General features: G+C 58.6%; 3 protein-coding genes across 8 annotated transcripts; all 3 read left to right on the top strand.

Annotated features, from left to right (window-relative positions):
* The first annotated feature begins 255 nt into the window (after positions 1 to 255).
* On the top strand, positions 256 to 2,649 carry RPL38 (ribosomal protein L38). Of its 2 annotated transcripts, none has more exons than XM_054083372.1 (5): positions 256 to 317; positions 537 to 569; positions 905 to 965; positions 2,151 to 2,273; positions 2,542 to 2,649. In XM_054083372.1, the coding sequence occupies exons 2-5, from the start codon at positions 567 to 569 to the stop codon at positions 2,565 to 2,567; spliced, it is 213 nt and encodes a 70-aa protein (XP_053939347.1). In that variant the 5' UTR covers positions 256 to 317; positions 537 to 566; the 3' UTR covers positions 2,568 to 2,649. The 2 variants fall into 2 exon arrangements, with proteins under 2 accessions (XP_053939347.1, XP_053939348.1); XM_054083373.1 differs by having other exon boundaries at positions 265 to 313.
* Positions 2,650 to 3,652: 1,003 nt separating this feature from the next.
* TTYH2 (tweety family member 2) lies at positions 3,653 to 12,767 on the top strand. 4 transcript variants are annotated; one of them, XM_054083577.1, is made up of 15 exons: positions 3,653 to 3,859; positions 4,212 to 4,384; positions 6,331 to 6,442; positions 6,915 to 7,135; positions 7,226 to 7,321; positions 7,464 to 7,536; positions 7,651 to 7,720; positions 7,883 to 7,938; positions 8,038 to 8,130; positions 8,214 to 8,306; positions 8,396 to 8,538; positions 8,638 to 8,823; positions 8,950 to 9,028; positions 9,500 to 9,517; positions 11,021 to 12,767. In XM_054083577.1, exons 1-15 carry the CDS (start codon positions 3,731 to 3,733, stop codon positions 11,099 to 11,101), a joined length of 1,623 nt encoding a protein of 540 aa, XP_053939552.1. In that variant the 5' UTR covers positions 3,653 to 3,730; the 3' UTR covers positions 11,102 to 12,767. The 4 variants fall into 4 exon arrangements, with proteins under 4 accessions (XP_053939552.1, XP_053939554.1, XP_053939555.1 ...); XM_054083579.1 differs by having other exon boundaries at positions 9,505 to 9,517; positions 11,021 to 12,766; XM_054083580.1 differs by having other exon boundaries at positions 8,950 to 9,027; positions 9,482 to 9,517; positions 11,021 to 12,766.
* Positions 12,768 to 12,944: 177 nt separating this feature from the next.
* DNAI2 (dynein axonemal intermediate chain 2) lies at positions 12,945 to 21,513 on the top strand. Of its 2 annotated transcripts, XM_054083576.1 has the most exons (13): positions 12,945 to 13,801; positions 14,819 to 15,016; positions 15,108 to 15,269; positions 15,361 to 15,485; positions 16,055 to 16,197; positions 16,832 to 16,945; positions 18,810 to 18,949; positions 19,188 to 19,310; positions 19,604 to 19,827; positions 20,120 to 20,255; positions 20,524 to 20,667; positions 20,824 to 21,036; positions 21,121 to 21,513. In XM_054083576.1, exons 2-13 carry the CDS (start codon positions 14,834 to 14,836, stop codon positions 21,190 to 21,192), a joined length of 1,779 nt encoding a protein of 592 aa, XP_053939551.1. In that variant the 5' UTR covers positions 12,945 to 13,801; positions 14,819 to 14,833; the 3' UTR covers positions 21,193 to 21,513. The 2 variants fall into 2 exon arrangements, with proteins under 2 accessions (XP_053939551.1, XP_053939550.1); XM_054083575.1 differs by lacking the exon at positions 12,945 to 13,801 and having other exon boundaries at positions 14,806 to 15,016.
* Positions 21,514 to 22,218: the final 705 nt, after the last annotated feature.

The raw sequence follows: 22,218 nt of genomic DNA on the forward strand, positions 1-22,218 counted from the left end.
GACCCCCATGAGAGGTGCTGGGCCTCGAGAAGCTGCAAACAGCCCACTCGTGCGGCCGCGCTCCCCGTCCGTGGTGCATGGAGGGTCCGGAGAGGCTGGGAATGCCCGGCGCTCCCGGCTTTCCCTCCGTTCCCTGTGCAGCGCGGAGCTGAGACCCCCGCCAACTCATCGCAGGGATGACTCCCGCGATCGCGACCGCACTCTTTTTGTCCCTCCGCTCGAGCCGTAGTGGTGCTCGTGGCGGGGGTGGGGGGTGAGGCCCGGATGCGGAAGTGCCGCCTTCACTTCCGCTTTCTCCGCAGAGGCAGGAGGTGTAGGTAGGGGATGCTGGGGGGCGGGGGGGACCTTGCGGGATCCGCCGCCATCCGCGGCCACTGGAGGTTGGGCGGCCCCGGGGAGGGGCAGGGGAGGAGAGGGGACGCGGAGCGACCGGATGGCGGGCAGTGGGCGGTGGGTGAGCGCGGAAAGGCGGATGGCGATCTTTCGTTGTTGGGCGGTGGGTGCACTGACGCCATCTTGGGTTGTTTGTGTCGCAGGTTGGAGCGCTCTGATCCCGGCCCGGAACCATGGTGAGGAGAGAGGGCTGGGGGAGCGCACGGGCCCAGCGCTGTCCCTCATCTCTCCTCGTGGGGCTGCCCTGTGGGCTCTTCCCCGGACGTGAGGGAGGGTGGGGGTGACAGTGCCGAGCCCCCCGTTGCCTCATGGCTGGGACACGGCCCTGCTGCGGGAGCAGAGGTGCTCCTTGAGCTGGCTGCGGGGGAGAGGGCTGCCCCATGCACTGGGGCTGGTGGGTGTTGGCTGTGGGAGCGGAATTCTGAGCTGGGGAGGCTCAGAGACTAACCCTGAGCAGAGGCGTGAGCTCTCGGCTGTTTTCCACGCACCGAGTCTCTGTTTTACTTTTCAGCCCCGCAAGATTGAGGAGATTAAAGATTTTCTGCTGACAGCCAGAAGGAAGGATGCAAAGTGTGAGTGCTGAGACTGCCCTGTGTGACACGGGGGAGGAGTCAAGTGGGATGCTTTGGCATGGGAGCCGTTCTTCACGGCCAGAGCAGGGCCATGGGGCATGGTGTCCCTGTGCAGGTTGAGGAGCCCCTTAGCTTGTATCAAGGCTTAGGCTTGCTGTCAAGGCTTTGTCCTGGTGACATTTAGAGCAGCTTGTGTTGAGCTGAGGTCGCTGCCTGTGAGCAGATGAATACACGGCAGCATCCGCAGGCAGGAGCTCGCGTACGGGTCTGGGGTTTTCCAGGGGCTGATGCTCAGCTCTGTCTTTTCTTCTGGAGTGTTTCTGCCCAGCCCCAGCTGTAGCTTTTGAAATCTTTGCAGATTTCACCCCAGTTCACTGTAGCCTTTGAAAAGCTGCAAGATGTCAGGTTCTGAGGGATTCTGACAGAATGACAAGTGAATCTCACTCAAACATGCATTTTCTTTTGTGTCAAATACAAAGACCGTGATAATTTAAACCCTGGAAGTGCCTTGTCTCGGTGTTTAACAACACATGAAGAGTTTTCCCTCTTCTTACGCTTATTTGGATCTAGCTGTCACAAGGAAGAGGTACTTTCATGCTGAAGATGAGCTGCTAATGCACAGGTGTGGGCGAGAAGGGATGGCTGAGCACTGAATTGTTGGTGTAGCTGCTGACAGCACTTCCCAATGCGCTTTCATCCCTTTCCTCTTGCTCCAGATTTTGCAGCAGCTCTTGTCACGTCAAGCTGCAGGGGCTCTGGAGGAGCATGACTGGCCATGGCTCTGAGCAAGCTGCCCAGATAAATCTGCTTTAGGGGGACAGGAAGGAGATAGGAAGTGCTTGCCGCTGTGTTTGAGAGCCACATTCTGGCCACCGCTGCTGCTGTTCAGGAGCAGAAGATGGCACTGCTGCTGTGGAACAACAGAGCCTCCCAGAATCCACCGTTAGCTTATCTGTGCCACATCCCTGCAAGGGAGCAGAGCCATTGGTGACGGCAGTGTGGGAAAATGCTTGGTTTGAATGTTCCCTCATACAGTTGGGCCAGGAAGGGCGGTGATCATCCTCTTGCGTGACAAAAATTGATGTAGGATCCACCTTTCCCCAGGAATCGCTCTTCTTGGATGTAGTTTGTGAAGGGTGTTGGGAGCGTGTGGGGCCAGTGCTGAACTCTCCCTTGGTCCCACAGCCGTGAAGATCAAGAAGAACAAGGACAATGTGAAGTTCAAGGTGCGCTGCAGCCGGTACCTGTACACCCTGGTCATCACAGACAAGGAGAAGGCGGAGAAGTTGAAGCAGTCCCTGCCCCCAGGTATCCCAGGGAGTCTGCAGGGAATGCAGTGTGGCGGGTGACAGACCTGGTGTTTGGGGGCACTGGCACCTTGAGGCTGCATGTAGCGGAGCCGATGCTGCTGTCAGTTCCACCTCCAGCTAAATGCTGCTGTTGCCTCTCATTTTCCGGTGTCGGCATCCTTGGGAGCCAAAGGGCTGTTTTTCCCTGCCTGGCTTCAGGAGAATATGGGTCCTGCCAGCTGCGCAGAGCCTTGCCAACCACTGACCCATCTCTTTCTCTTCTGCAGGTTTGGCTGTGAAGGAGCTGAAATGAGCTGTTCCCATGTGGGCCTGTCCACTTTTTGTTACTATAAATAAAGACCGGGACCGTTACCCATGTTTGTTCTTTCCCAAAAGCATTGAGAAGAGACTCATTGTGTTCTCACTGCTCCAGCTGGGACCAGGCCTGAGGTGGCTTTGGGCTGTTCTGCAGCGACAGAGAGGGTCTCTGTACTGGGATACGCTGGAACAGGGCTCCCCGGCACCAGGGGGAGGTGGGCAGCTTCCCTGAGGGCCTGGGTGGCTGTGGAGGTGGAAGTCTTGATGGTCCTTGGCACTGGAGAAGTGGAGAAGGTCTTATCTCTGTGCCGATCATGCCATCACCGAGGACTCTGCCATGTCCGATCAGGATCACTGTTAAGGGGAGCAAAGGGGTCTTGGTTTCCTTTGGCTGCAAGATTTTTGTGATGGAAAAGTTGTTGCCCGCTTAAAATCATTTCCGTGCCCTGTCCCTGACGGAGATCCTGGCTGCAGCCGTGGGGATGGGGACTCTCGGGAAATGGGAGCTGGGAGCAGAGCTCTCCTGTGGGTGTGTGGCAAACGGAGGAACTGGTGACAGCGTGAGGGTGTCCATGGGCGCAGCTCCACAAGGTGATGGCCTGAAACACAGTCTGGGGGCTGTGGGGAGGCTGTGGCGAGGGAAGGGGATGCATACCCTCTGGAGCAGGGATGGGGGCAAGGGATGCAGAGCCCTGGGGAGGGGGGCAGTGCGGAGCCCCTATAGGGAGCTGGGGTGGCGTCTGGGACCCATGACGCCGTCCCTGACCCTGCGCGTGGAACTGGGGGCGGGGTGGTGGCTGATGGGGCGTGGCCAGTGATCTGTGGGCGTGACTACGGACTCGGAGGCTGCGTCGAAGCATCACTGTGTGGGCGTGGCCATGGGCTCGGGGCGGAGCTTTGTAGGGGCTCTTAGTGATGTGTGGGCGTGGTCGTAGTTTAGGGGCGTGGCCAGTTGTAGCGTGGGCGGTGACTGGTGGGTGTGGCCGTTTGTTGAGGAGGCGTGGTCATAGCCAGGGCGTGGCCATAGTTGAGGGGGTGGGTGTAGCTCTGTGGGGGCGTGGCCATAACCGATGGGGCGTGCCCTGTTTGGGGGCGTGGTCACCGCCGGGGGCGTGTCCTGCCCGGGCAGCCCCTGGTGCGGCGCCCCCGGCCCCGGCCATGCCGCCCGCCCGCGCCGATTACCTGGCGCCCTGGTGGGCGGCCTGGCTGCACGGGCTCCCGCACCGCGACCTGCGCCTGCAGCCCGTGCCCGCCTCCTTCCGACCGCGGGACCCCGACTACCAGCAGGTACGGACCCGTCACCCCCTTTCCCGAGCCGGGCAAGGGCCGCTCCCTCCCCCCGGCTCGGTGCGAGCCCCCCGCTTCCCGCTTTGGGGGTGGCGAAGGGGTCGCCTCGGCGCTGCTGCCCCCCCTGCAGGTGGGGCACCGGCCACCGGCACCCCGAAATGGGGTGGGGGGGACAGCGGACCCCTGGGAGGGGCTGCTGTACCCCCGGCGGGCCCGCGTGGAGACAGGGATGGGGACAGGGATGGGGAGAGGGATGGGGAGAGGGATGGGGACGCTTCCTCTTCCCCCGTGTGACCATCCCGTGGGGCGCGTGACATTCACAGGCGCTGATTGTCCCCTCTCTCCTTCCCAGTCGCTGATTTTCCTAGGCTTGGTGGCTGCCGTTTGCCTCGGCCTCAACCTCCTCTTCCTCACCATCTACCTGATCTGCCTGTGCTGCTGCAAGAAGGACCAGGAGCCCGACAGCAAGCGGCCCCGCTCCTGCTGCATCACCTGGATGGCCGTCACCGCCGGGCTCATCTGCTGGTGAGGATGGGGATGGGGACCCGCTGCTGTCCCCCCCGCCCCCATCACCGAGGGGTTTTAAGCTCCAGCCTCCAGTCACTTTAATTAGAGCAGCGCAATTAAATATGGTCCATCCCTGCCTCCTTCCATGCAGCTGCTGATGCTGGGACAGCCCTGGGGACCGGCCACGGGCCAGCCTGTCCCCATCCCCACCACGGCCCTGCTGCCTTCCTGGCTAATCCCAGGCAGGAGCGGGGCCGGGTTGCTAATCCCAGCCTGGAGCAGATGGCAGGCAGCAGCGTGACCCAGCTGGCAGGTCCCGTGGGTGCCCAGAGCAATTAGACAAGGGGATGCTGCTCTGGTGGCTTCACTAGCCCATCCAGGTTTTTGGCAGCCTGTGGCCAGGAGAACCCCACACTAGCCAAGCCATGTGCCCCCAGGAGGTCTGGTCCTAGTGGGGACAGGATAGGATGCAGGGATGGGACACAGGGCCCTTGCGCTGCCGGGCTGTGACCCGCTCGCCAGACAAAGGGGCTGGTTTCGCCTGGGCGGAGCGAGATGGCTGCCTGCGAGCGATATGTGGAGCAGGGAAATGGCACTAATGAGCTTGGAGTGCTCCCCCCAAGACCCCCTGGGTCCTCCAGCCTCCAGGCGCCTGCTTTCAGGCTGCACAGCATCACCCAACAGTTCCCCAGGGGCTTTGAAACCCCCCAACAGCCACGCTGGGCTTGTTTGCAGCTGTTAAAGGCCTGATCATGGTAAGCAGGACAATGCCTTTTGGTTTTCTCGGCATCTGCCGAGGGGAAGGAGGAAGTGCCATGGGCTGGACACACGCAAACACAAACCTGGCCAGGGCAGGGGCACACCCTGTCTCGGAGCTGACTTTGACCTCCAGCCCAGCTTCACCCACTGGCACACCAGGTGCCAGGGAGCACCAAAGCGGCCGCCTCGAGCTCACCATAGGGTCTGGAGCCACCACAGCATGGCCCCAGCTTGCCACCCGTCTCTCCTCCTGGGGCTGAGCCCAGGAGGAGGTTCCGTTGCTTCCAGGGGTTTCCCTTCATCTGCTTTGCCTAACCCCTCTGCCCTCATCTCTCCGGGTTTGGCAGGAGCAGCTTCCAACCCACAGTGTCCAGACCATGGAGCAGCTCCGGGCTTAGGTCCCCCGTGGGCACCAGCAGGGAGTAGGTCCTCATCACGCTGCTGTTCCTGTCCCGTCTGCTTTGGCTCTGCCCTGCCAGGCATGGGGCATCCCCCAAAACCAGGATGCTCCAGGGAATGTGGTAGAAAATGGTGTGGCCAGCAGGAGCAGGAAAGAAATCATCAGCCTATACTCGCCACTGGTGAGGCCGCATCTCAAATCCAATGTTCAGTTTTGGTCCCTTCACGACAGGAAAGGCATTGAGGGGCTGGAGTGTGTCTGGAGAAGGGGAACGGAGCTGAGGAAGGGGCTGGAGAACAAGGATTATAGGAGCAGCTGAGGGAAACAGGGCTGTTTAGCCTGGAGGAGTCTGAGGGGAGACATCATCACTCTCTACAGCTCCTGAAAGGAGGTTGTGGTGAGGTGGGTGCTGGTCTCTTCTCCCATGTAACAAGTGAGAGGATGAGAGGAAATGGCCTCAAATTGTGTCAGGGGAGGTTTAGATTGGATACTAGGAAAAGTCTCTTCACAGAAAGGGTTGTCAAGCATTGGAAGAAGCTGCCCAGGATAGTGGTAGAGTCTCCTTCACTGGAGCGTTCAGAATACGTGTGGTTGTGACACTGAGCAGGCATTCTGGGGTTGGACTGATGATGGGACTAGATGAGCTTGGAGGTCTTTTCCAACCTATGTGATTCTAGGATTCTGTTCTATTATTCTATGTGCCCTCTTCAGCCGATGTCCCCACATCCACCCTGGCCTCAAGGCAAGGCGCCTTGTGTGAGCATTTTCCCTCCCTTCTAATCGGGGTTGCCCACTCTGCCCACAGCACAGCCGTTGGCATCGGCTTCTATGGGAACAGTGAGACCAACGATGGAGTGTACCAGCTGCTCTATGCCCTGGACCACGCCAACGACACCCTGACCGACATCGACTCGCTGGTAGGGCTGCGTGGGGCAGGATCCTCCCATCCAACCCCCTCCACGTCTCCCAGGGTCACATCGATCCCCCATTCTGGGTTTGGTTGAAGTACTGCGGGGAGGCATCCGGCTGGAGGGACCCAGGCGAGCCCTGCCTGCTCCGGCTGAGCCCCTGGGGCGGCTGCACCACGCTGAGCACGGGAGGGTGACATCATCCTGCAGAATGGAGCCTTTGTGGCCAGGAAGGGCCATGACAGGGTTGTTCTGGAGGATGCATCCAGCTCCAGTGGTTGATGTGGGGCTGCTTTCGTAAAACCATAGAATAGTTTGCTTTGGAAGGGACCTTAAATATCATACAGTCCCAATCCTGTGCCATGGGCAGGAATACCATCTTTCCTGGAGGGCCGGCTTCCCGTGGATAGGGTGAATGGCTCTGACGGCAGGGAAGCCCCCGGCATCATCCCGGCAGGGCTGACCATCTTGGCATCCCCAGGTGGCAGGCACTACGCTGCAGATGCAGGTGGGCTTGGAGCAGCACCTGGCACGGTTGAACGAGCTCTTGGCCACGCGGGGGGACTACCTGCAGACCCTCAAATTCATGCAGCAGTTGGCAGGCAGCATTGTCCTGCAGCTCTCGGGGCTGCCCACCTGGCAGGGTGCCAGTGCCAACCTCACCGAACTTTCCAACCAAGTCGCCTACGTCGAGTATTACCGGTGAGTGTGGCCATAGCGCTGGGCTGCCGGAGCATCTCGGTGGGGCTGGGGAGATGGGTGCGTGTGACGGAGCCTTCGTTCTGCACCCAGGTGGTTGGCTTATCTGCTCTTCTTCATCCTCGTCCTCACCATCTGCCTCCTGGCGTGCCTGGGGCTTGCCAAGCGCTCCCGCTGTCTCCTCACCATGTGAGTATCGCGTGGCCAGGCTCGACGGAGCTGCAGATACTGAGTTGGGCAGATCCAGCCCCTGTAGCCAGGCTCGGTGGTGCCAGAGCTGCTGCTAAGGGCAGAGCTGGACCCTGTGGCACACTCACTTCTGTCCCCGCAGGATGCTGTGCTGTGGGCTGCTGACACTCGTCCTCAGCTGGGCCTCCATGGCCGTGGACATGGCAGCAGCAGTGGTGAGTGGGGACAGGAGGGGAGGGGTGGTACTGGCTGTGCCAGGGCAAAGCTGAGAGCTTAGGGCACCCATCTCATCCTTCCCAGCCCCAATGATGTCCCTCTTGTCCTCGCAGGGCACCAGTGACTTCTGCGTGGCCCCAGACAAGTTCATCGTGAACCAGACAGAAAGCGACATCAGCACAGGTAAGAGCCAGCCGTGGGGTGGGGATGTGCTTGGAGCAGGGCCCAGTGCCCTCCCAAAGCCCCCAGACCTGCCTGTGGGTGTCTCTGCTGCCATTCTGCCACCCCCTTGCTGCTCTCTGCCCCCTGGGACACTCATTCCGACGTCTCCCATTTCCTTTGCAGTGGTGGTTCACTATTACCTGTACTGTGACCAGAGCCTGAGCAACCCCTTCCAGCAGGTACGGGGGAGCTGGGCACCCTGCTTTGTGCTGCGTGGGGCGGGGGGTGTCCCCAGCAGCCAGACACCTCTGTGACCTCTCCCTGCTCCCTTTTTGCAGGCTCTCACCGTCTTCCAGCGTTCGCTCACCACCATGCAGATCCAGATCCAGGGCCTGATACAGTTTGCGCTGCCCGTCTTCCCAACAGCCGAGGTATGGGGTGAGGGCAGCAAGGGCCCCTCTGCTCCCCATCCTGCCCAGCGATGCCCTGACTCCCCCCCCCCCATCTCCTGCAGAAAGACCTCCTGGGTGTCCAGCAGCTCCTCAACTCCTCAGAGACCAGCCTCCACCAGCTCACGGCCATGCTGGACTGCCGAGGGCTGCACAAGGTGAGGAGGGGATGTGAAAGGGCTGTGCAGCTCCTGCAGTCACCCCCCACACCATCGCCAGCCCTGCCCCATCCCATCTTCTGCTGCAGGACTACCTGGATGCCCTTATTGGCATCTGCTATGACGGGGTGGAGGGTTTGCTCTACCTGGTCCTCTTCTCCCTGCTGGTGGCCGCTTCCTTCTCCACCATCATCTGTGCCATGCCGCGTGCCTGGAAGCACTTTGTTGGCCGGTAGGTCTGCCCGTGGCCCCTGCCCTGGCACGAGCTGGGCATGGCGAGGAAACTGCCTTTGGGACCACGGCAGTGAGCGCCAGTGCCTTGTCCCTGCAGGGACCGGGACTACGATGACATGGATGAGGAAGACCCCTTCAACCCGCAGGCGCGTCGCATCGCCACCCACCACCCGGCTCGGGGGCAGCTCCGTAGCTTCTGCAGCTACAGCAGCAGCCTGGGCAGCCAGAGCAGCCTGCACCCACCGGCACAGACCATCTCCAATGCCCCTGTCTCCGAGTACATGTGAGGCACTTATCCTCGAAGTCATCCTCCCCACCTTGGAGATAAACCATTCCCCCACATCGGGGGCGTTGGGACAATGATAGGGCTCTTGCCATGCCCCCGACTCTGACAGCTCTCCCCCTCCAGGAACCAAGCCGTGCTCTTCGGTGGAAACCCACGCTACGAGAACGTCCCCCTGATTGGCAGAGGCTCTCCTCCTCCCACGGTATGGTGGACAGCTGAGGCCAAGTCCTCCTTGTGATGCCCAGTGGGCTGCTGGGGAGGGTTAGCTGGGTGGCTTTCCCTGGAAAGCCGCTCACCCAGGGCACCAAGGGGGTCTGCCGGGGTGGGATGGTGTCGGCTGAGCTTGGCCCCCTCCTCCTGCCCTTGCGGAGGATGTGTCCTGTCTGCGAGCACATCGCTCCTGCCCACCGTGCTAACCCAGTTCCCAGCCGGCCCGCAGAGGCTGTGGGGAGAGGTCACCAGCCACGTGCTCGGAGGAGACCAAAATAGTCTCCCCTTCAGCTGCTCTTCTCTGTCTGCTTTATTTCTTATTCATTCTGACTTTCAAAAGATGTTTTCCACAGTAACCAATGCACGTTCCCATTCCCCCGCTGTTCGGTTAAGCCCACCCTGCCTGTTAACGCCTGCTTTATGTTTTCATTTCTTTTTGTTTTTTGCATCCATTATTTTGGAGCTAAGTTGCCCATCAAGAGTAAGTTCAGCCACTTCCTTCTCCCTCTTCCTCCTTCTGGGGCAGCAGCTGACTTCACGTCCTTCTTCCCCTCCTCGGTGCCTCCCTCCACCCCCTTTCCGTGGGGCTGCTTGCATTTTGGGGAGAGCTTGGAAGGCTCAGGAGGGACAGGGCTGTGCTTTGACTCCAGCACAAGTGCACAAGGGATTGGATTTGCAGCTCCCATTATTTGTTGTATGGCTGCAAATTGTTCCCTTCTCCATCCCCTTCTCGGTCTAGTTTTTTCCCTTCCCCTTCTGACAGGATTTAACCTGCTTTGATGCCTCCATCTGAAGCAGGGATGGCCTCCCCAGGTCGCCCCTTGTGGGCACGGCATTGGCACCACGGTGGGGCTGGGGCGCAGCTCCGGGTGTGCTGCCGTGACAGGGACACCACACTCGCCTCTGCTGGGGAAGATCTTTGCCATCAGGTGAAAACGTGGAGCTGCACCACGCAGGAGGCTGAAATCCGATTGTGCAGAGCTGGCAGCTGGCGAGCTTCTTCCTTGGGGCGGGGGATGAATCGGAGGGGATTAAGCTGAGCATTTCTCCCCACCCTGACTGGTCTAATTTAACCAGGATTCAGATCCCTGAGGAAGAACTTTCACGGTCCAAAATACTGAACTCAGAATATATCTTCCTTAAAGCCTGGCTGGGGTTTGCCTCCCCCCTGCAAAACACTGGAGAGATGGAATTCTGCAGCGTTGGCAGGGTGAGGGGTGAAGGTTTTGGCTTTGCCCTGGGCTTGCTGTTAGCCCCTTCCCGGGGTGGCAGGGGAACCTTGCCTGGACTGGGGGGCTGCTGGGCAGCTCAGCTGCAGTGGTTGCTGGCACAGGCACCCAGTGAGCCGCGGTGTCCCTGGCCTATGTTTTTTGTGTGGACAGAGAAGCTCAGGGAGAAAAACCCAGCTCAGCTGCCACAGAGACCCAGCCCCAAGCCTGGGTGCTGGGGCTAAACCCCATTCTGCTCCATCCCAGTGCCATCCCTCCTGGTGCTTGGGGTGCTGCTGTTCCCATCCTGGCACAGGCAGAGGAGCTGGAATCCCAGTGGGAGCCCCTCGGGATGGGATGCATCCAGGTTTGGTGATTGGGGCTGAAATTGCTGCCAGGCTGGAGTCAGAAAGGTGGAGGACAAGCCTGGCTGATGTCCTGGCAGTGTGGGAGGGAGCAAGCTGAGGTGCTTGACGTATCTTGACTCGGGGGGGTGTCCACCTCCCTATCCCCCTCCCTATGCTCCTCCCTATCCCCCTCCCTATCCCCCTCCCCTCCCCTTGGAAAGGCTGTGAACAGGGTCTGCTTCCCTCACCCACGGCAGCTTGGCAGATTAATTGGCAATTGATACAAATGGGAAGCAATCTTCTCTCTCCATCCTCGGGCTTTCTCTGGTGGCTGAGCAGTGGTGGCAGTGCCAAGGCTGGCTTGGCTGTGGCTGGTGGGGGCTCGGCAGTGGCTGAAGATGCGCTAAGTGCCATCTCCTCTTCCCACAGTACTCCCCGAGCATGCGAGCCACGTACCTGGCCGTCACCGATGAGCACGGCAGGCACCACAGCACCGACTTCCCAGCCTAACGCGCTCACCCTGAGCAGCTCACGGGAGGAGAGAATGCCACCAGTGTTCCTGTAACGGGAAACTCAAGACACCTGGAAAAGACATTGTGGGAAGCCCGGTGGCAGCTGGAGAATGAGTCCTGGCACTGGGGAGCCCCGTGCTCTCCACCTGCCCTGCGCACCCTCTTCTTCCCCTCTCAGTAGCTCCTGCTCAGTCTCAAGTCTTCCTGCCTTACAGCTGACAGCGATTCTGGGGCCAAACGCCGTCCGGCAGCGCCAAGGTCTGGCTCCTGGTGCTCCGGGAAGACCAGAGATGCTTCACGCCCCTGCGTCAGCTTCTCCTTTCCCTTCCTGTCTGCACCAGCTCGGGGATGTTTTACACCATGGAGGGGAGCCTTCTCCAGCTCCCTCTGCCTGGAGCACCGACCTGGGGCGCACGGGCTGCTCCCCACCCCTTCGGGGAGGGCTCTGGGGCATTGGCTCCTTCGCTCCCGTAGCAATGCAGTACCAACCACTAGTGATCCCAGTCCCTTCCCAGACCCCCTTCCTGCCCCCCATCCCAGCTTCCCCAGGTTCACAGGCTGTACAACAGGGATGGGTTGGCCTTGCTGGTTTTCCTTTGCTTTGCTTCTGGGTTTTCTGATTTCTCTGCAGGGCGGACACGCGGCCGCTGCCTCTGTCCTGGTAGGGTTTCACTGCCGTGCATGTTTGTAGCAGGTCTTTGGCTGGTTTGTAGGCTCTTTTTGGTGATTTGGCTCCCCAGCGAGGGCAGTCCGGCAGTGTGGGCTGGGGCAGGCTCCCCTCCCCCTGCAGGATGGCCACAAATCCCCTGGGAGAGTCTTTTAGGGACTACTCAGGTGTCTCTGGGGCAGGACGTGGTTCCAGGTTGAGGAGGGCATGGCCCTGCCTGGCATTGCCAGGCCTTCTGGCGGAGCAGCTCTGGGATACAAGGAGCTGGGGCAACCAGCAGGAGCTGACCCCCCTCCTTTGTGGCTGCCTGTTTCGGCACGCGCTGCCCCAGGAAAGCCAGGAGGATGGGAGCAAAGGCTCCTTCCTCCCAGCAGCCACTCACTTGCCGTGGGCAGGGAGAGTCCCTGCTCCGTCTCTCCATCTGGGCATGGGACACAGGTCTGCCAGCCCACAGGGTGCGGGCAGGGTCATGGGTCTTACCCTGCCTGCTCATTCTTTTGGTCCCACTCTCTGCTTCCAGGGTGAGTTCAGCTCTCGTAACCACATTTGACACCGTGGCAGTGGCTCAGCCAGCACTGGCTTTGCTGCTGACTGCCAAGGCGGTACCCGTGCTGTGGGAAGGCAAAGGCTTTCCCTGGCTGATTGCAATGAGCAGCCGTTCTCCATCCCTGCCTCCCTGCTTTGGCTAACGGCAGGTAGCCAAGGTGGTCCAAGTGTCCCCTGTCTGGGGACCCCCAGCTGGGGTCTGATTTGATAGCAGTGACTCACTGTGTCCTTTAAAGATCCCTTGTCCATCCCTGTGGTCCCCTAACATCCTCTGTCCCTGTCCCGTGTGACTGGCATTCCTTGCTGTTGGAATCTGCCAGGGGATTTTTATTTCTTTGGTCAGCTTTTAACGTTTCGATGTAACGGTACTGGTAGAGCTGTTTTTAACCGCATGTGAACTAACCTTGTGAGGACTCCGTGTAGGAGCCAGAATCCGGCCCGATTTGTATGTGCCCTCTGGGGAAAAGACAATAAACACTTGTACTAAACTCTTCTTGCTGGGTTTCTCTGGGCTGCCCTGCATCTGCTGCCCCTGCTCAAAGTGCTCTGCCCATCCCAGGGGGCCGCCTTGGCTGGGCCAGGGCTCTCCATGGCCGCTGCAATCGCCTCGCCGCAAGCACTGCTTCCAGTAGTTTTTTGCAGCCTATGGTTGGGAGCCCTTTGGGATCAAACGCATCCAGACTCGGTGATCAGGGCTGAATTTGCTGCCAGGCTGGAGTTGGAAAGGTGAAGGATAAACCTGGCCGCTATCCCAGCAGCACAGGAATCAGAATCATAGAATGGTTTCATTTGGAAGGGATCTCAAAGCCCATCCAGTTCCACCCCCTGCCATGGGCAGGGACACCTCCCACTGGATCAAGTTGCCCAAAACCTCATCCAACCTGGCCCTGAACACCTCCAGGGATGGGGCAGTCATGCCTTCTCTGGGCAGCGCGGGCCAGGGCCTCGCCAGCCTCACAGGAAAACATCTCTTCCTAAGAGCTCATCTCAATCTCCTCTCTTTCAGCTTAAAACCGTTCCCCCTCATCCTACCCCTGCTCTCCCTCATCAAGAGCCACTTTCCAGCTTTCCCGGGGCCCCTTCAGGTACTGGAAGCTGCTCTAAGGTCTCCCCAGAGCCTTCTCTAGGCTAAGCAAGCCCAACTCTCTCGTCCTGTCCTCACAGCAGAGGTGCTCCAGCCCTCAGACCATCTCCGTGGCCTCCTCTGTACTCGCTCAAACAGCTCCATGTCCTCCGTGCGCTGAGGATTCCAGAACTGGATGCAGGGTTCCAGGTGGGACCTCACCAGAGCAGAGGGACAGAATCCCCTCCCTCACCCTGCTGGCTGCGCTGCTTCGGATCCATTTTCCTCTCCTTTGCCTATCCCTGGGTTGAGGACAAGGAGCTGGGAGCCCCACGGCCTGGATAAACCCGGCAACCAGGACTCGAGCCTTCCTCCTTCTGGCATTGCGAGGCAACAGATAGGATAAAGGTGGGATAAAGAAGGTAGGTGGGATAAAGAAGGGGGTTAGCAAAACTATCACATTAGACTTCCAGAGGGCAGACTTTGGCCTCTTCAGAAGGTTGATTAGCAAAGTCCCGTGGGAAACAGTCCTTCAGGGCAAGGGAGCCCACGAGGGTTGGGCGCTCTTGAAAAATGAAATCCTAGCAGCTCAGGAGCAAACCATCCCTGTGTTCCGGAAAAGGAGCCAGCGGGGGGAAAAGCCAGCTTGGTGGAGCAGGGAGATCTCAAGATGTGTCAATAATAAGAAGCAGCTCTATGTGCTTTGGAGGAAAGGACAGGCATCTTGGGTGGACTACAGGGAGGAAGTGAGATCGTGCAGGGAAAAAATCAGGAGGGCCAAGGCCCAACTAGAAATCAAATTGGCTAAGTCTGTGAAAAACAACAGAAAGTCTTTCTACAAATACATTAACAGGAAAAGGAGGATGCAGGAGAATATCCAGTCTCTATTGGATGCAGAAGGAGTAACAGTGACAGGGGATAAGGACAAGGCTGAGGTACTTAATGCCTTCTTCTCCCAAGTGACTGAGGACAGGACAAGGGGGAATGGCCTGAAGCTCCGCCAGGGGAGGGTCAGGTTGGATATCAGAAAAAAGTTCTTCACAGACAGAGTCATTGGGCACTGGAACAGCTGCCCAGGGAGGGGGTCGAGTCACCTTCCCTGGAGGTGTTTAAGGAACGGATGGATGAGGTGCTTAGGGACATGGTTTAGGGAGTGTTAGGAACGGTTGGACTCCATGATCCAGGGGGTCCTTTCCAACCTGGTGATTCTATGATTCTGTGAACAGCAGCGCCCAACGACTGCTGCAACTCGAGCCCTCCTCCTTCCGGCGTTGCGCGGCAACAGCAGCGCCCAACGACTGCTGCGACAACGGTTCCCGCTCTGACCGAGCTGAGAGGGACTGAGCAGCAGCGGGAGGAGCGGCCGAGTCCTCAGCGGAGAAGGAGGGGCGTTCCCCGAGGAGTCCCCCGCTCCCTTTTGGTCTGTGTGTCCCCCCCAGGGCTGAGGGGACACCATGGATATCACCTACACATACACACGCAAACGCAGCGAGTTCGGCCGTCCCTGCAACTTCTCCGATCGTCCGGGCACCGTCGACGTGGACATCCAGCCAGACCCCAGCTTGGCCAGAGCCTTCGTGCCCAGGAACCCTGTGGATGTAGGGGTTCAGCACAGCTGCGAAATGTCGGAGCATGAGGTGAGGGCTGCCCAGGCTGTGGGACAAAGGTTGCTTTGCGTCCCCCCTCAGCTCGGGCTCAGGCTGTGTTTCTTCCCTGCCGCCCCCCGAGGTCAACACAGAGCCGGTGGAGGTGGTGTCCCGTGGCATGAACCATGTGGAAGGCGGCTGGCCCAAAGACATCGACCCACAGTCGGTGGAGAAAACCACCCGCTACCGCAAGAAAGTGCAGAAAGATGAGAACTACATCACGACCGTCACCCGCCTGGGTGCTGTAAGAGCCTGCCCGTCCCCCTCCTCGCCCCCAGTGCCCTCGCCTGGGCAGCTCCTGGCAGGCACAGGCTCTCCTTCTGCTTTCCCCACAGCTCATGGAGCACTATATCAAGCAGAACAATGCCATCGACATCTACGAGGAGTACTTTGCAGACGACGACGATGTGACAGAGCTGCAAGGGGAGCCCCCCGCCGCCAAAACCATCAATATCATCAGGTAGCACAACCAGCTGGGCTCTCGGGGCTCTCCAGGTCCACCACAGGCTGCTGCCGCCTATTAAGCTGCCTTGGAATGCAAAGGAGGTTGAAAACCAAGTGCTGAATCAGTTTGTGAGTGGAAAGACAAGCTGCAGCCCCATAACTGCCCGTTCCTCCCCTCCCTGCCCTCCACCTGCCCAGGTGCTGTGGACATGGCTCCCATGGCCTGAGGACACAGCTCTGAGTATCTCTTACTGCTGCTTTAGGCAGGACCTTTCCTTTCTTTTCCTTCTGCACCTCAAAGATAATTCACAAATTCCTGGGGCTGTTAGGTCATTTCTAGAAGTCAGATCCGGTAACATAATGGGATTCATAGAAATGAATAACTGGAAAGACTTTATTAAATCATGGACTCGCTCTCCCCCCGCCCAGCCCCCAAGAGAATCGATTCCTGCACTTGCTGCTCAAGAGCTGTGGCTTGTTTTAATTGCAATTCCCACAGTTTCCTTTGGGAGACAGTCATCCCAGTTTGGGTGAGACAAAACTTTGCAAACTCACATCTCTCTTTGATGTCCCGTTGTCCAAAAGGGATCCAAATGCCACCAAGAGGACGGCCACGTGTCTCTCCTGGCATCCCAACACACACCAGAAACTGGCAGTGGCTTATTCCAGCCTGGAGTTCCAGCGAAAAGTGAAAGACATGAGCTTTGACTCATACATCTGGGATCTCGGTAAGGGGAAAGGAAAAATAACCAGTTAGTAATGCTGCTGCTGCGGAAGCACTTTGTGTTTTGAAACCTCACAGTGCTCTGGGAGGGCTGAGCAGGGCTTTGGCTTCTGCTTTGCCCACAGATCAATGCAGAAAAGGGGAGAAATGGGACCTGAAAGCTGGCCAACAGGTGGATAATAACCACTAAAATCCCTCCCCTTAACCTGATGAGCTACAGCGCCTGTGGCCACAACCGGCAGCTGAGTTGCGGTTCTTGTCTCTCTGTGGTTTATTTGTGCTTGGTGAATAACGAGACAGCAAAAGCCCAGGCTGTGAACTGCGCTGTTCCATCAGTCTCACTCATAGCTCTTGTATTCTGGAGTGAAAAACACAGAGGGATTGGGGGAGCAGGGGTTGGTGTCGAGGGGTCTGTCCCCAGGCTGGCAGGTGAGGACGGGTCAGCTCCCTTCCCTGGTGAAGGTATGGCATCCTGGTAACATGGGCAGCACATCCAGCATGGCTGGGCAAGCTGCGGCATGGCAGATGGCGAGATGTGGAGGAATGGGCTGTGGGGTGGAGAGGCTGGTGGAGAGTTGGGGGTGCTCGCCCTCTGGATCGCCTTTGCAATGTGCTCTTCACTCATCCCTTCTTGGCAGAAAACTCAAAGGAGCCAGAGATGGTTCTCAAGCCGCCATCCCCTCTGGTGACCCTGAAATACAACCCCAAGGACTCGCACCTCTTGCTGGGAGGATCCTACAGTGGGCTGATGGGTAAGGAAGACGGATTACGCATGAGACCATCCTAACGAGGGCCTGGCTTTGTTTGAATGAGTCAAGAGCCTGGTTCATCACGAGTGCTGCGGCTGGGAGTATCCAGAGGATGGCTTGAAGCCCTGGGGCTCGGTGCGTGGAGGACAGGCACGTGCTCAGCTGAGCAGGGACCCGAGGAGGGGAGGGCACCATGCCCCAGAGCCCTTTGTGGGCACTTGGAGCAGTGAGGCAGCTGTGTCCACACCAAGAGCCTGGCAGGGACTCAGGGACTGCTGGATCAGATGGCAGGGCAGCGTGTGTATAGTATAGTATAGTATAGTATCGTATCGTATCGTATCGTATCGTATCGTATCGTATCGTATCGTATCGTATCGTATAGTATAGTATAGTTTAGTATAGTATAGTATAGTATAGTATGTGTTGGAAGGGACCTTAAAAAAAAAAAAAGGGATCATTCAGTTCCACGCCCCCATGGGCAGGGACATCCCATTAGATCGGGCTGCCGAAGGCCCATCCAACCTGGCTGGAAGGTCGCTATAAGATCTCCTCTGAGCCTTCTCTTCTCCAGGCTGAACAAGCCCAACTCTCTCAGCCTGTCACTGTACGGAAGGTGCTCCAGCCCTCCGATCATCCTTGTAGCCTCCTCTGGACCCGTTCCAACAGCTCCATCTCCTTCTTACGTTCAGGATTCCAGAACTGGACACAATCCTCCAGATGAGATCTCACAAGAGACGAATAGAAGGGCAGAATCCCCTCCCTCGCCCTGCTGGCCACGCTTCTTTTGGTGCAGCCCAGGACATGGTTGGCCTTCTGGGCTGCGAGCACACATTGCCGGCCCATGTTGAGCTTCTCATCGACCAGCACTCCCAAATCCTTCTCTGCCGGGCTGCTCTCAAGCACATCATCCCCCATCGTGTACTGAAAATGGGGATTGCCCCGACCCAGGTGCAGGACCTTACACTTGACCTTGTTGAACCTCATGAGGTTCTCACAGTCCCACTTCTCCAGTCTGTCCAGGTCCCTCGGGATGACATCCCATCCTTCCAGTGTGGCAATTATGCCACTCAGCTTGGTGTCACCTGCAAACTTGCTGAGGGTGCACTCAATCTCACTGTCAATATCATTGATAAAGATATTAAACAGCACCAGTCCCAGTACGGACCCCTGAGGGACACCACTTGTATGGGACACCACTGTACTGCACTCCCATTTTGCCCACAGCCCTGTATCTGCGTGGCAAACGTCCAGGAGAGTTGCCAGTGTTGAACCAAATTATTCTTGTGCTGTTGTTTTCAGTGCTTGGAAAAGGGCCCCTCTTTGCCAGCCTCCTTTAGGGTTATTTACTCGACCACATGACTCTGGATTTCACTGCTCTGCATTTTGGTGTTTCCCTTGCTGTTTGCAGCAGCAATCGGCTCTGATGGGGCACGTGTTTCAGGGCACTTAGAGCACGTTCCACAGGTGATGGAACAGGGGGATCTCACCCCATCCTTCCTCGTGTTCCCCGGGCGCACGGCGTGCAGCACACTCCCTCTTGTCACACCCTGTTGCCTCATTAGAAGGGAGCAGGAAGGAGAACACGCGTCTCAGTGCCAGCGCAGCCCAGCTGCTGATGCTTTGCTGACCCACAGCTGGCCCTGCGCTGTGGCTTGCCCAGGTTGGAGACAGGGATAAAGGTCAGCTGCTGCCATCTGTGGGGACCTGGTTCTTGTGGGGTTGGGAAGAGCTGGGGGAGAACCTGATGAGTTTTGATGCCCATTCTGGCTTGGGCACTTGGGCAGCATCGCCTTGGGAAATGCCTGGCAAGCAAAGGAGCTGGACAAGGGAGTGAGGGCAAATCTTGACAGCTCCTTTTCCTCCCCAGGATACTGGGACACCCGGAAAGGGAGTCTGCCAGTGGAGATTTCCACCATAGAGCTTGGCCACAGAGAGCCTGTGTATGGAGCCTTCTGGCTGGAGTCCAAAACGGGCACCGAGTGTTTCTCAGCTTCCACCGACGGGCAGGTAAAGGGCAGGGGCAGGGAAGGGCAACAGGCACTAATGCAGGAGCTGGCCCAGCAGACGCTGACAGCCTAAAAGAGCCTCTCCTGGCCACGCTGCCCCTCAGAAGCCATGGCAGGAGGGAACCAGGCCCCCACGCTGGCAGCAGGGGCTGGCGCGGGGCAGCTGCCTGGTTCCAGTGCACTCCACTTCCCAGCATCGCAGCTGCCTCCAGCCCCTTCTCACTGCTTATCCCATGCAGGTCCTGTGGTGGGACATCCGCAAGCTGTCTGAGCCCACTGAGAGCCTGATCTTGGATATCACGCGGGAAGGGCTCAAAGACAAGGCTCTGGGTGCCATCTCATTGGAATTTGAGCCCACCATGGTAAGCCTCCCGCTTCAGGATCACCCTGACCCAAGCCGGGTGGGCAGTGACGGGTCACACCCTGAGGGCAGGGCTCTGAGGGGCGTGGCATAAGCGTTGCATCCCGTGACCCAGAGCACTGCTGCAGTGTGCAGCATGATCTCACCCATCACTAAGAATTAGGGGTTGATGTGCTCCCAAAATTCAGGGTTATGCTGGCATTTTGGCCTCTAAATGCCCACAATCCCGCTGGGTCCCAGGGCTTGGTTCCCCCCAGCCTGCTGACACCTGTTCTCTCCTGCTCCCACCCTCAGCCCAACGAGTTCCTGGTGGGCACAGAGCAAGGCACCATCATCTCCTGCAACCGCAAGGCCAAAACCCCCGCCGACAAAATCAGCAGCACCTTCAGCGGCCACTACGGACCTGTCTACGCAGTGGCCAGGAACCCTTTCCACCCCAGAATCTTCCTCTCAGTTGGTGACAGGTCTGCTCAGATCTGGTCGGATGAGATCCACGAATCGTCAATTCTTGGGACCAAGTAAGTATGGGTGAGAGTAAGTTTTCCCTTCAGAAATTCTTCCCTGTTGTGGAAGAGCGTGTTCCGGGCAGAAGAGCAGCAGGGTCTGGTGTGCTCAGGTCAGGCAGGAGGTGGCGGGACAATCGCCAAGGTGGAGCAGTGCCAGCATGGCTGAGGCAGTGGGATGGAGAGCGCCTGGGTCTTGCCTCTTGGCTAACGGCATGTGTGGGAAACTGTCTGCACAGGCATCAGCCGTGAGACTTGGGGGATGGAGGCCATGAGCCCATCACCACTGTGTCGGGTCTGCTGGCAGGTACCACCACACCTACTTGATGGACGGATGCTGGAGCACGGTGAGACCAACCGTCTTCTTCACAGCTAAATGGGACGGGACCCTCGACATCTGGGACTTCCTCTACAATCAGAAAGATCCCTCCCTCAGCGTAAAGGTCAGATTCCCCGGGGCTCTGGATCCCTCACCCTGAGAGAGGAGCAGGGGCCAGGATGGAATTCCATCCTGCCTGCACAGAGCTCAGGACCAGCTCTGCCAAGCAGCAGTTGTCCCTTCACTCCTGAGCTGTGCCCAAAAATGCGCACAAAGTCTCCTCTTCCTGGCAAATGTGCTGCTCTGCCTCTGCCCATTCATCCTGCCCGCCTTCCCCTGTGGGGCACCACGTCAGGGCTCAGTGCCACCACCTGCCTGTCTTCCCTGCCCAGGTCTGCGACGAGCCCCTCTTCAGCCTGCGCCTGCAGGACAACAGCTCCATCATTGCCTGTGGCTCCAAGCTGGGCACCATCACCCTGCTGCAAACCTCTGGGTTCAGCACACTCCAGAGGAGCGAGAAGGAACAGAGCAGCGAAGTACGTGCACTTTGAGCCACGAGCTGCTGTGCCAGGTCACAGCAAAGCCCTCGGCACTGCCAATGTGGCAATGTCGGCGAGCCCTGTGCTGCACCTGTGCAGAGCACCCTGTCCCTTTGGGTCCCCAACGCCCCTCTGCCCTCCCCTCTGCCCTAGATGTTCGAGCGGGAGGTGAGGCGGGAGAAGGTCCTGGCACTTCGGCTCCGGGAGATGTTGCTGAAGGAGAGCACCAAGTCAGAGCACCAGGAGGTAAAGGTGGAGGAGAATCCCCAGGAGGTGTTTGAGAGCGTCCGCAAGGAGTTCTTTGAGATCATCGAGCAAGAGAAGCAAAGGAGGGCGCAGGCAGAGGCTCAGCACCCCTGTGGCCAGGTATCGGGGACAGGATGAACCGACACCTGCAGCAGCAACTCTGTGCTGTGGGGCAGGGAACGTGGGTCAGCCTCTGCCTTTCAGGTCAAAGACCATGTGGGAGAGGAGGCGGCTGCGAAGGGGGAGGAGAGCCAGCTGCCCAAGGACCAGGAGTAGAAGAATGCTGCCAAGGTCCGTGCGTTCCAGCTTCACGTTCCTTTCCCCCTCCTTGTTAGGGCTGCTGCCCTGTGGGTTCTGTGGGGACGAGTCTGCTGGCCCCGAGCTGGGCTGAGCTCGTGGCACCTCTGCCTCCATGGGGTGGTGAGCAGAGCTCCTGCCCCTCTGCCAGTTCTGCTCACAGAAGCCGTAGCTGAGACAGGAGCTGTGGGTGGCACAGGACCCCTCACATTGGTGAGGGATGTTCCTTGGCCTTTTGCTCTCTTGGTTTGTTTGTTGTCATCGTTGTTTTGGTTGAATAAACAGGAGCTTTCCATGTTACTTTTCCTGTTTTATCACTGCATGGTTGAGCAGAGGGTGGGAAATATGTGTCTGCTCACTCTTCATCTCCCCTCCTCAGGCCAGACCATGGATCAAACTGACTGCTGAACACAGCAAAGCACCCGTGGCAGCAGTATCCCTCAGTGTGTCCCCCGCCCAAGGAGCAGGGCAGGGCAGGAAAGCTCATGGCAGCAGCAGGGCCCCAGTGCCACACTCTGCCCCTTCCCAGCAGGAGAGGGATGCTGAGCACAGCCCGGCACCCTTAACCTGCTCATTTCCCTGAGGGAGCAGCCTGCAGTGCCTGGCTTGCAGTTATCAGCCCTGGGTAAACACAGCCTGGTTGATACTGCCTAGCAGCCAAGCTGTGTGCTTAGCTGCTTGTTAATTATTAACAAGCAGCTGGTTGTGCTCGCCCCACGGCACAGCTGTTGGCTAAGGGATGGGGCCACCATGCAGGCAGCATCCTGCAAGCCAGGGCTGGAGGGGACCCTTCCTCAGGGGGGTAGAGGGTGGGCAGGAGCTGTTGAAGCCATCCTGCGGGTGCGCAGCACAGCAGCCAGGTGAGGGTCCTGTCGTAGCAGCATGGGCAGAGGGAGAGAGAGAATTCTCGGGAGAGATGGGGCTCGTAGTCCCCCAGCCCTGAGCTGAACACTGCCATGACCCAGCACGACCATCTCCTGGGCTGGAAAGCACTGCCCAAGGGGC

The sequence above is a fragment of the Cuculus canorus genome, chromosome 18 (assembly GCF_017976375.1).
Source record: "Cuculus canorus isolate bCucCan1 chromosome 18, bCucCan1.pri, whole genome shotgun sequence".
Taxonomy (NCBI): domain Eukaryota; kingdom Metazoa; phylum Chordata; class Aves; order Cuculiformes; family Cuculidae; genus Cuculus; species Cuculus canorus.